The sequence below is a fragment of the Petaurus breviceps genome, unplaced genomic scaffold, assembly GCF_028583685.1.
Source record: "Petaurus breviceps papuanus isolate PSGF00001 unplaced genomic scaffold, PetGlider_PUasm1.0 183, whole genome shotgun sequence".
Taxonomy (NCBI): domain Eukaryota; kingdom Metazoa; phylum Chordata; class Mammalia; order Diprotodontia; family Petauridae; genus Petaurus; species Petaurus breviceps.
In genome coordinates this window covers 21,202,745-21,215,544 of record NW_027185791.1, presented here as the reverse complement: position 1 = coordinate 21,215,544, position 12,800 = coordinate 21,202,745, and the positions used below count along the sequence as shown (strand labels likewise).

Genomic DNA, 12,800 nt, shown 5'->3' with positions numbered 1-12,800 from the left:
GAAAATAATTCACGTGCAGACTTTAATAAAGTAAGGAAAACAAAATTAAAAGCCTTCAGAACCATGATTAAATCAACAATCATGACTTCAGAGGATTGAAAATAAAACATGCTTTCTACCTCTCAGGAGGAAATGAGAGGACTATTGGTATATACTGAAGCATACACTGTCAGATATGACCCAAGTGCAGACCAGTTTTTCCTGACTATTTATCTTTGCTACGTGGGATGGTTTATATTTGTGAGTAAGATTCTAGGTGAGGAGCGTCCTTTGCCGATGCACAACAGGGCACTCTCTGGAGCTTACGTATCTCAGAGATGCCTAGGAACCAGAGACTGAGGAACTTGTCCAGGGTTATACGGTCAATATAATGGCCAGCATTCATGAAGCGTTTTAAGGTTTATAAAGTACTTTACAAAATACTATCTCCCTGCCTCCTCACCACGATCCTGGGAGGTAGGGCTACTGTTTTCCTCATTTTACAGATGAGGAAACTTTGACAAAGGTTTGGTCTGCCCGCGGTCACACAAATAGTCTTTCATGAGGAGCTGAAATGGGCTCATCCAGGCTCCCAGGCTAGCTCTCTGCTAAGCCACGCTGCCTCTCGTGGCTAGCATAAAAAGCATAATTGCCAACTGGGAGGAAAAAAATCTTTGCATCAGAACTCTCTGATAGAAGTCTGATGCCCAAGATCTATGAGAGTCTAATGCAAAATATACGCTACATAACCAAGAATCCTTCCCCGATAGGTAAGTGGTGAAAGGGTAGGACAAAACGTTTTCAAACAAATTATCAATAATAACCATGTTAAAGATTAGTCTCAATCACTAATATGAGAAAGGCAAATTAAAAAAACTCATCACAAACCCCCAAATTGGCAAAGAGGGAAAAGCTGACGACAGGGGAGCTGTGTAAAGTCAGACATCTCTTTATGTTTCCCCTTGCTGCACTCAGTTTAGACTTCTTTGACTGCTCTGGCTGCCTTCATTTTGGATTTCTTTGAGTTTTCTCCAACCCCACGCCCATCCACCTGCTACCTCCCTATTCTTTTTTCAACCTTCTTCTATGTGTTGCCTTCCCTCATATTTCCCCTATATGCTCCTTGAGGGCAGGGGCAGTCTTTTTCATCTTTATATTCCAAGAACTTAGCACAGTGCCTGGTATATAGTAGGTGATTAATAAATGTTTACCGAGTAGTGTTTTATTGGCACACTATACTTTTAGTCAGTTTGTGAATTGATCAGCTGAAACCCAGGGCCCTCTAATGCTTCAGATCCAAACAGCAGGTAACACCCCTCAGCCGACTCAGGGTCCAGAACCAGCAATGCTCTGCCCGGGACACCACAGTAAGTCACTCCCACACAGTGACTCGGGGCTTCCAAAAAGATCGCACTGCCCACTGCAGTGCTGAAGCATGACTTAATCCCATGCTAACTTCACACATTCTGATTCCACTACAGTAATTTAACACCTCTAACACCTTCTCAAGGTTCCACTGCTGGTCTAGGCAGAGGTAAATTCATGCCGGCCAAAATCAAAGATGATGCGGAGATTAAGGCCCTGGCTACGTGGAAGGATGGTAGTGCCCACGACAGAAACTGGGGAGTTCAGAAAAGGAATAATCACGGAGATGTGAGCTCACGTCCTAACCTTTGCAGAAGGGATCATATTAAAGTCTCCTCTTAGAACTCCATGTCAGGGGAAAAAAAATTGTGTCTCTTCAGACAAACTTTTATATTTCTTTTTGCCAGATTAGAACAACATGGCTCAGTGGACAGAAAGTTGGACCTGGAGTCAGGAAGACCCACATTCAAAACTGGCCTCACACTTGTAAGAGTTGTGTGACCATGTGCAAGTCAGCCTCTGTTCTGCCTCAGTTTCCTCATCGGTAAAATGGGGGTGATAATATCATTAGCCTTCAAGAGTTGTTGTAAAGATCAAATGAGATAGCATTTTTGAATATTTAGCAGTGCGTGGCACATAATACATGCTTATTCCCTTCCCCCCAAACAAAACACATTTCCCTTCTGCCTAAGCTGCCAGGAATCTCAGATAGGCTAAATGTTCAGCTTCAGTAATCAATGTACAATGGTAACAGACAACATCTGCTTTTCTGCTGCATTTATTTATTTTCTAAATTTTTTTGGTCAGTGTCATCTTTTATTTATTTATTTTTAGTTTTCAACATTCATTTCCATAAGATTTTGAGTTACAGATTTTCTCCCCATCTTTCCCTTACCCCCATCCCAAGATAGCAAGCCTACTGAATACCCCTTCCCCCAGTCTGCTCTCTCTTATATACTCCACCATACCTCCCCCCACCCCCAACTTTCTAGCAGGGCAAGATGGATTTCTATACCACTGTATAGTGCCTGTATATCTTATTTCCCAGTTGCATGTAAAAAGCAATCTAAAATTTTTTTTTAACATTTGTTTTTAAAACTTTGATTTCCAGATTCTTTCCCTTCCCCCCTCCTCATGCACCCCCACTGGGAAGACAAGCAATTAAATATAGGTTGTACATGTGTAGTTACACAAAATATTTCCATAGTAGTTATATTGTGAAAGACTCACTGTATTTCCCTCCATCCTATCCTGCCCCCAATTATTCTATTTTCTCCTTTGACCCTGTCTCTTTTCAAAAGTGTTTGCTTCTAACTACCTTCCCCCCCAATCTGGTCTCCCTTCTATCATCTCCCCTCTTATCCCCTTCCCCCCTACTTTCCTGTAGGGTAAGATACCCAAATGAGTGTGTATGTTATTCCCTCCTTAAGCCAAATTCAATGAAAGTGAAGTTGTCCCATTCCCTTTCACCTTCCTGTTCTTTCCCTCCATTGTAGCAGCTTTCTCTTGCCTCTTTTATATGAGATAATTTACCCTAATCTATCTCCCCCTATCTCCTCTCATTATATTCCTCTCTCACCTCTTGATTTTATTTTTTAGATATCATCCCTTCCTATTAAACTGATCCTGTGCCCTCTGTCTGTGTATACATGAACATACATATGCCCCCACACATATATATTTGTATACACCTACACCCTCCTACACATACATACATACACACATATTCCCTTCAACTACGCTCATACTGAGAAAAGTCTCATGAGTTACCATGATTGTTTTTCCGTGTAAGAAGGTAAACAGCTCAGCTTTGGTAAGTTCCTTATGATTTCTGTTCCCTGTTTACCTTTTCCTGCTTCTCTTGCTTCTTGTATCTGAAAGTCAAGTTTCCTGCTCAGCTCCGGTTTTTCACCAAGAATGCTTGGAAGTCCTGTTCCACTGCATGACCACATCTTACAGGTATTGGAGGTGGTCGGAGCAGGAGCTCAGCTTTTACTCTGACATCTGGCCTCTGTTTCCCTTTTCTGCTGCATTTAACACAAAGGTGTCCTGCTAATAATTAAATTTTTTCTGCTGCACATATATTTTAATTCTATGAACTGCTTTAAATTTGTTACAAAATTTTTTGGCAAATACCATTTTAATTTGAATTTAATTGGATCACCATAAGACACACCCCTCCTGCTCTGACACTTTCCATTAGAGGGTAAGCTGGACAGCAGAAATTGTTTCATTCATTGCATCTATATCCTCAGTGCCTAGCTCAGTAAATGGCGCAGGGTGGGTGAGCATGAATACCTGCTGACTGGCTGTTGGAGGAAGGATTTAGAGGAGGAGGAGGAAGAGTAACAGTAGAAAAATAAAAAGAAGAAAAAAATATATTATTGAAGTACAAGTGTGGAAAACCTGATAGAAATATATAACCTGAGGGTAAACCTTTTTGCAAGTCAAAAATCTGTTATTTTTGGTCAAAAACCTTTCCAAAGTTTACAGAGAATAAGATAAGTAAAGTATAATTCTTTCTTTGGGGGGTAGGGAAAAGATTTGGGGAGGCTGCCCGGTGATTTCACTGATAAGGGCGACTTCCAAGGAAGAACTTTCTCCCTGAAATTTATAGTCTTAGAGAGTTCCCTGGGGCACTGAGATGCAGCAAGGTGGAAGGCCTTGTTTCAAGCCCCACTTCTGACATACACTGGTTCTGTGACCTAGGGCAAGTCAGAGAAGATTAACAATAAAACTACTGAGCATGAAAACACCTAACACGTCAGAGGAAATTTCAAAAGGAATAATTAAATCAAACACACTACTAGGGTGCACTAACTATAGACTAAAATAACTTTCCCTCTGCCTTTTTAAACAGCTAGAGGAAAAATAAATTAAATAAATGAAAGCTGCATAAAAAAGTTAAGGCTTACTTTTTACAGAATTTATAGCAAAATACAGTGGAAATAGTGTTGGACTGGTAGTCAAAATAGATCTAAATTCAAGTCTCAGTTCTGATACTTACAGTTTGCATGATACTGAGCTCTATTCCTTTGTTTTCACATCTGTAAATCTAACACAAAAATACTTCTACTATCAACCTAACAGGATCGTTTTAAGGAAAGTACATTGTAAATCTTAAACTACTATCACTCAAGCTACACACTAAAAGATTCTCTATGTTACTGTCCATTCTCCTCTGTGTGTCCGGATTCACAAAAAGGAATTACACAAATGAATGCCGCTGATCCAGTGACAGCTGATGTAGAAAGATTTGCCTACACCATCACAAAACGATTCGGTAAAATCTATGTTATAAAATTAATTCTCTTACATCGTAGAGACTAGGCAAATGTTCACATCTGGTGTGCTGTTGAACTCTTTCACTATCTTCACTCTTTCCTCTGACTTGGTGCTCCCATCAAGTCTTCGGTAATCTAGCCCAGTGGCCATACAATATTGCTCTAGAACATCCAGCAACTGGTAAAAAAAAAAAAAAAAAAAAAGAGAAAGACACGCAAACAAGGAAATACTGTTATAAAAGATATCAAATCATCATGCAGAAAATGTTACTAATGATAATCTAGAAATGAATCTTCCTATCATTATGTCACATCTTCCTGCACTTGACTCAGATCTGGCTCCTTCTGGATGACACACTGTCCTCGGACGTCCTTTCCAGGGCTGGCTGCACTTTTGATCACAGAGCTCGACTCACAGATCATGGTCAGGGCTGGGATGCTACGTGCTCCCCATTCCCACTTCTGCCGTCCACCACCAATCACACTCAGTGACCTCTCTTCCCACGAGGTTCATTCAATCCTTACATATCGCCCCATCATGACCCTAGTGAATGTTGTCCTTCAACCTCCAAGACACCCTCCCTCCTTCTTTAATGAGTTAAGGGCCTGGCTTACAATCTTTCTCTCCTCTCTAGTTCTTTCCTTCAAACAAACCCCCGACCTTCCAGCTTCCCGACTTCCATGTCCTCCCCCCTCCATAGTTACACATAGATAGGCATACTCTTGAACTTGCCATCACCCACAAAGATACCATTTCCACACGCATGAATTCTGAAATACACCTTCCAGCTCATTCCACCTGTGGTTCTGCCTTGGAACACCAGAACTTGTCCTTCATTCTAAGTGTGACTTCCACACCCTTTGCACACTTCGACAACGGTGATCACCCTTTTCTCCTTCTCTCTTGGTTTTAGTAACACCACTTTCTCTTGGTTTACCTGCTACCTATCTACCTACTCCTCAGTGTTCTTAACTTGATCTTTGTCTTCTAGGTCATACCTGCTAACTAGGGTGTCCCACAGGGTTCTATCCTTGGCCCTCTTCTCTTTTTCCCTCTATACTGCTTCACCTGGTAAACTCAACACTTCTCATGGATTCAATCATTATCTCTCTGCTGAAGATTCTCAATTCCACTTATCCACACCCTATACTTATCCTAACTTGTCTCCTGATCTCCAGTCTCACATCTACAAATGTCTAATGGATTTCTCAAACTGGATATCCTATAAGCAGGTTAAATTCGACATGTCCAAAGCTGAACTCATTCTTTTCCCGCGCTTTCTCCCTGCTTCCTGAACTTTCTTGTTACTGGGAAGGTACCACTAATAGTCCACTCACCTAAGCTCACAATCCAGGGGTCATCCTTAACTTCTCGCCCTCATATCCATTCCTTTATAACGCAGCCATCTCCTACCTCTCCAGTCATCTTACACCTTACTCACTGCCAAGTACTCTCTCACCCAATGACTCTGGCCTCCTTGTTGTTCCTGTGGCTAGAATTCTCTCCCTCCTCATCTGTGCCTCCCGACTTCCTTCAAGTCTCAGCTAAACCCTCCTCTTATTTCAATAAACCTTCCTGGGCTCCTCTTCATTCCCGTGTTTTTCCCATGAGATTATCCCCAATTTATCTGGCACATATCTTGTCTGCATACAGTTGTTTGCATGCTGTCTCCTCCATTAGACTGTGAGCTCCTGGAAGGCAGCCAGTGACTTTGTGTCTGTATTCTCAGCGCTTAGCACAATATCTGGCCTCAACGAGGTCCTTAATAATTGGTAGCTGACTGACTTTTCTTTGCATTTTCATTCTTTCATTTTCAAATGTTAATTATTTTGTAGAGTTTTAAAATACAAAGAAACCAAAAGAATTCCATTCCAAAGTATGAATAATTGACCATGCTATTTATTTAAATATTCCTAATTGTGTTTGCTGTACCATAGAATGCTATTCTAGCCTTTGATCACTGACTTAGTCAACTGGTAATTGTTTGTTAAGTACGTACTATGAGTAAAGAACTATCAGGGACTTCCATAATACAGATCTTTTAAAAACAGTCTTTATAGGGGGAAAGTGTATGTAGGTATGCATATATCTATGTTTACATATGTCTACATATACCTTTGAGTTTAAACTTTGATGATGCCCTTGATGTAATGAAGACTCAAATCTCTTTTTAAATGCTATGCTGCCTACCTAATTACCACTTTGAATGATGTGGAGAAAAGAAAACATGCCTAACAGCTGTTGCTGTCATCTTTTTTAGGCCTCAGGAGTTATTGCTGAGGTCAGCCATGAATACAAATCATAAGGTACTTACCTTGGTAGAAAAGGAAAAAAGAAGAACTTTGTCCCTGTTTTTTCTGCAATGATTTAAAAGCTGCTGAAGGACCTGGAAGTGAACCACAGAATGGTAGTTAACTAGTGCCCACTTAGGGTATAATTCATACATGCAGAGTTATCTATCATGTTAGAATGTCTAAGAAATTATTTTCATATATCCCTAACCTCAGCCTTCTGTTTCGTTATATTTTATTCATGCCAAATACAGAATTAAAGATTTCCTGTCAAATTGTATTAAAATTATGTTGGTAATAAATAGTCGAGATTTCTAAAAATTTGCAGTTTCATTTTTTAAGAGCAAATAATATTTTAACAAGTTGTCCAAAGATAAATTAATTTCCAAACATCTATTTCTTTCTTAGTATAGCACTGGGCTAAAATGCAAAGCAGTGTTCTTCCATTATTTGAGAAATATATACAATATCTGAAAATTTTCTACATTTAATGAATTTTTCTCATCATATGCATGGGAGGAATGTCTTGAGACATGGCTTCTCAAAACAGAAGGATGTAGTCCCTCTTTTACTCACTGCCCTATTCATTCATGGCTCTAGTTTCCTAAACCTGATACTGCCCTCCTAACAACAATCACACACACACACACACACACACACACACACAATTTTAGTAAGAAAGCAAATAATACAGAGTTTTATGTAAAATACTGATGACTAGTTGGGCAGAGTATAATAGAAAGAAAATAGGTTAGACAGCATTTTGGAAATTCTAAATGTTTTTAATAACTATAAGCTTCTCCTTGAAAAAACAGCCTATCTTTTATTTATTTATTTGTTTTTTTAAAGCAATCGGGTTGCTCAAGGTTACACGGCCAGGTGTTTCTGGGTGGGTGCTAAGTGTCTGAGCCCGGATTCGATCCCCCAGGTCATCCTGACACTGGGGCCGGTGCTCTTACTCACTGAGCCACCTGGCCGCCCCAGCCTATCTTTTAAAGCTCAATAGACTTCTAATGACATTCTGTGACTTAAGTCACAGAATGTCACAGTTTTAAAAGAATTGAAGCTGTGAGTCACCCAAAAAAGGCAACACAGCAAGGCCTGAGAAGGCTGTCAAGAATTATGCAGGTGAAGCAAAAAAACATATAACTAAAAAAGGAGAGTAAAGGATATTGGTCATGAATAATTAAGTGACCAAAATGTTCATTTCTCTTGGATTCCGAGATTCCACCAGTGGGCCTATGAGCATGAAGTCAATGACAAAATGAAAAGCTCTATAAACACCACAATCCTGACAGAAGCTCTTTTTGTAATAGCAAGGAACTTGGAACAAAGTTTATGCCCATCTACTATGGAAAGGTCCAGCAAACTTTAGTACGTGAATATAAAGGAGTAGTTCTGTGCTATAAGAAATCACAAATGGGGCGGCTAGGTGGTGCAGTGAATAGAGCACTAGCCCTGGAGTCAGGAAGACCTGAGTTCAAATCTGGCCTCAGACACTTAACACATAAAAACTAGCTGTGTGATCTTGGGCAAGTCACTTAACCCCAATTGCTCTGCCTCCCCCCTCCAAAAAGCAAAAAAAAAAAAAACCCCACAAATACCAAGAAGTCTGAGAGAACATATGAACTAATGCAAAGGGAACTAAACTGAAGCAGAAAAAAAAGTATAAAATGGTCAAAACTAAATGCAATGAAATTATAATGACCAAGCTCAGTGTCAAAGAAGAAAGATAAGAAGGCATCTCTATGTTCCTCCCACCTCTGCTTCTTCACAAGGGCACAGGGCTACAGGTGTGGTACACTGGTCACAGAGTCAAACTTTTTCACTATGTCGATGAATTCTGCTCAATATTTTCTACTTGTTTTTCATTCTTTATTACAAGGGATGTCTTTTTTGAAGGCAACATAATGAGAAATGCAGATGATATAAAAACTAAAGATATTAATGCAAATTTATTTTTAAAAATAAAAAGACTACATTGTATGAAAGCTTCTTTCATATAATAAGTATTTTAGCAATTTACACATTCTGACATAAATTTTTTCATCAAAGATACATATCTGAAATTTAAACGGATGAAAACTACTAAACCATCATCTTTTACTAGCTAAGAAAAAGAAACTTGTGCTACTTCTAAAGTTTGTAAGATTTTCATGTTGAAAAGCTAGTTACAGAATTGCAATTACATTCTTCAGCTGAACAACTATAAATGGCTAATAAGAGAGATCTAAACCATCAGAACATATCTTTTATTTCAAAGGATTTGGCAAATACACATACGCAAATACTCTACAGAAATAATGATTATGAAAATAAAGAAGAATCCCAACTTACATACAGGTATTTTAATTTCGAAGGACATAACTAAAACCAAAAAATTGACTATTGAAATATTATGGCAAGTTCCAGTACTAACATTACTATTAGTACTACTACTGCTACTACCACTAAAAAAGAAATCATAATAATCAAGCCTCCATCAATTAATTATAGTTAATCTACAACTATAAACACTACAAACACAATCCATCCGCTATTCCTGTTCTGCCCTCTAAGAGCTCTGCTAGTCTAATTCCTCCTGCATGTGACAATCCTTCAGATATTTCAACACAGCTCTGAGGCTTTTTTTCCCCTCTAGACCAAACATGTCCAGTTTCTTCAGCTGACCTCCATATAACAAGGACCCCAGATTCTTTAACATCCTTTTTTCCCTCTTCAGGAGAGTCACATTTACAACAGTCTTGCTTAAGCCAGAGTGTCCAGAACTAAACACAAGACGTCACTTCGGATGGGACCTGACTGAGGCAGAGCAGCTGGTCATCTTCCTGCTCCTGCAGACTGTGGTTCTCTTAATACAGTCCAACACTGCATTACTTTGGGTCTTCTTTCTGACTGCCACATTAAACTGCTAACATATATCACCAGCGGACCTGTCAGGAACCTTCTGGATACTGATTATTGCCCAGTGTGTTAGCTCTCCCTCCAGATCTGCATCGTCTATAAATCTTACTCCAAGTTACTGAAAAAAGTGTCAGACAGCAGAGATCCAGGCCCAAATCCTTGGTACTCCATGGGAATCTTTGGCTATGCTGCCACTGAGTCATTAACAACCCATCTTTGAATACAGTCACCAACCAGATCTGAATCCATCTAACTATATTACTGTCTAGTCCACATTTCTCCACCTGCTCCACAAGAAATAAATTAACTATTTTACTGAAAATTTTGCTAAAATCTAGGGAAACTCTATACAAAGCCGTCCTTTCAGCTCCAAACCATGTCAGTATGGAATGGCTTTCTCTTGAAGCCTGGCTGCCTCTTTGTGATCACCATCCCCTTTCCAGATGAAAAGCTCTGGGGACACAAACAGAAAAGTAAAACCCCCTGCTCTCAAGGAGCTCACATTCTAACAGAGGCAGACAAAACACAGAAGTTTTGAGCTACAAGTCAGACAGAAAGGCCCTGTCATGCTTAGGGTGCAGCAACCAAGCAGCCAGTAATGACCCCTGTGGAGTGTTAATCCCACTGATTAAACCCTATCTCTTTCTTATGTTGAACCACCAGAATGCAACCCAGTGGTGCCAAGAACTTTCTTTTCTGAGTCTCAGTAGCTGTGGCTTCTCAGGAAGCAGGGACTGCAGCACCAATAAAAGCAGCTGCCAGAGAGCTGGGGATTTGGCTAGAAGTTATACTGATGGTCTGGGAATGCTCTTATTCTCAGGACTCTTGGGTTCAGGATCCTGAGCTGCCTCCTTCTTAGTCTTGTCAAGATAAAATACTCACAAAGCATGTATCTCTGATCCCATTCCATTCTCCTTCTCAGAGGGCCTCCTCTATCTCTACCTTCTCACTAATCTACAATCTCTCCCAATCTATTCTCTGCTTCCTGTTAGCTACAAATACACCCAACCCAGGGCCATCTTCAGTTGTCCTGATCTCTATGTGGCCACTGGACACAAAGGGCTTGGAGGACAAAGTGAGGCTGGTGACCTTGCAAAGTCCTCCCTCACTTCAATCCAATTCACCTGGAAGTCATGGCATCATGTTCTGGAAGTCATGGTCCTCTTTGAGAACGAAAGACAAACAACACACGTGCCCATGTCTCTCTCTCTTTTTTAAATGAAACAAGACAAAACAAAACCTTACGAGATTCAATCATCCTCACCAGCTATATTGGGGTGTGTGTGGGGGTGGGGTGTGTGTGTGTGGGGGGTGTGTGTGTGTTGTAAACTTCTCCCTTCAAGATGCATGGACCCTCCCAAATTTATCCGTGTATTCCGGGTTAAGGATCCCTGGTCAAAGCTTAGTTTCTGTCCAATAACTCTCTAGGTTTCACAGCATTCTTTTCAAAAATAGTTCTTCCCCAAATAATTTATATTCTCAGGTTTAATGAACAATAACTTACTGAATTTAATTTTTTTTCTGATTCTTCTTCATGCAGTCTATTCCACTGATCTATTTTTCTACTTCCAACCAGTATTAAAGAGTTTTGGTGATTAGAGTTTTATAACCTAATTTGAAGTCTAAAATTGTTATTTCCACTCTATTTCTACTTTTTCTCTATTATTTCCATTTGAGAGTCTGGATCTTTATTCTTCCACATGAATGCTATTACTATTTTGTCTAATTCTACAAAATTCCCACTGGTAGTCTGATTGGCACATCATTAGCTACGTAAATTAGTGTTACCATTTTTGCCACAGCGGTGTGCCCGAACCAAGAGCAATGTAAAGCCTATGGCATACATTCCAAAAAGGATAAGATGCCCTTCAGACATGAAGGCAGATCCTTTTTTCTTTTCTTTTTTTTGGGGGGTAATTGGGGTTCAATGACTTTCACGCAATTACAGTTTAAGTGTCTGAGGCCAAATTTGAACTCGGGTCTTTCTGACTCTATCCACCGTAGCACCTCGCTGCTCCAAAAAGGCACATTCCTAAGTCAATTCTTACAGATGTTCAAGTGCAAGTATATGAGCTGATTTGCACTTTATATAATTTCCTCCACTCCTTGCCCCCATTTTACCTTCATTTTGCCGCTGTATTTTGGATCAGAAATAGTTTCAAAGGCTGCATCCTTACTCTTCTGCATGAAATCTTTGAATTTGGAAAAAACTTGATCGCATATCCTTTTGAGATGTGTTTCCTAAAGAAAATAGGGCAAGTAGAAAGAAGGATGAGTATAAGAGAATCTTCTTTAAGACACTAACCAGTATGGACTAAATTTGGAACATGAAGCTGCCTTCTGATGGAAGATGTCATCTAGAAGTAACGTATTACTTTGCATATACTGCTATTTGCAATTTGACCACTAGCGCATTAGACATTAAAGTGAAAGAAGGTTTCACTAGACTTTATATAAGTTATTATATCATCAGTCATTCCTAGAATTCTTCAGGTTTTCAATATTAAGTACCAATTTTTCCTAAAAAGTGTAATGATACCAAATGCAAACTGATATGTTAAATTTTATCTAAAAATGTACAAAAAGAGAACCACGAACTAGGCCAGTAAAAGCAGAATCCGAGCCCTGGAAGAGGCATGAAGGAACACCTCTTCCACCTGCTTCAGTTTACAGATAAGAAAACAGTAAATACAGAGTGATTAGCTGACCCCGTGGTTCAGAACCTGACCGCCGGTTCACACAGCAGTTAGTGACAGTGTAGGAATTAGAACAGGATTTCTTAATCTGCAGTTTATAAACTTGCTTTTAAAAAAATTTTGATAACTGTAATCTACTATAATTAGTTTACATGTAAACTATGGATTTTCTGCATTTAAAAACATTATTTTGAGAAAAAGTCCATATGCTTCACCAGGCTTCCAAAGGAGTCCGCAACACACAAAATGTTAAAAATCCTGGATTAGATTTAGTCACCCT

The 12,800-nt window shown here is 39.5% G+C and overlaps 1 protein-coding gene across 6 annotated transcripts in view; it reads right to left on the bottom strand.

The window, feature by feature from the left end:
• The window catches only part of ERCC6L2 (ERCC excision repair 6 like 2), a 186,402-nt gene that overhangs the window by 113,275 nt on the left and 60,327 nt on the right, over nt 1-12,800 (bottom strand). For all 6 annotated transcript variants that reach the window (XM_069088008.1, XM_069088013.1, XM_069088014.1 and 3 more), the window contains 3 exons: nt 11,946-12,065; nt 6,944-7,015; nt 4,661-4,806 (listed from right to left, as the gene is read on the bottom strand). In XM_069088008.1, the coding sequence (XP_068944109.1) occupies nt 4,661-4,806; nt 6,944-7,015; nt 11,946-12,065 (338 nt within the window). The remainder of the gene's footprint in view (nt 1-4,660; nt 4,807-6,943; nt 7,016-11,945; nt 12,066-12,800) is intronic.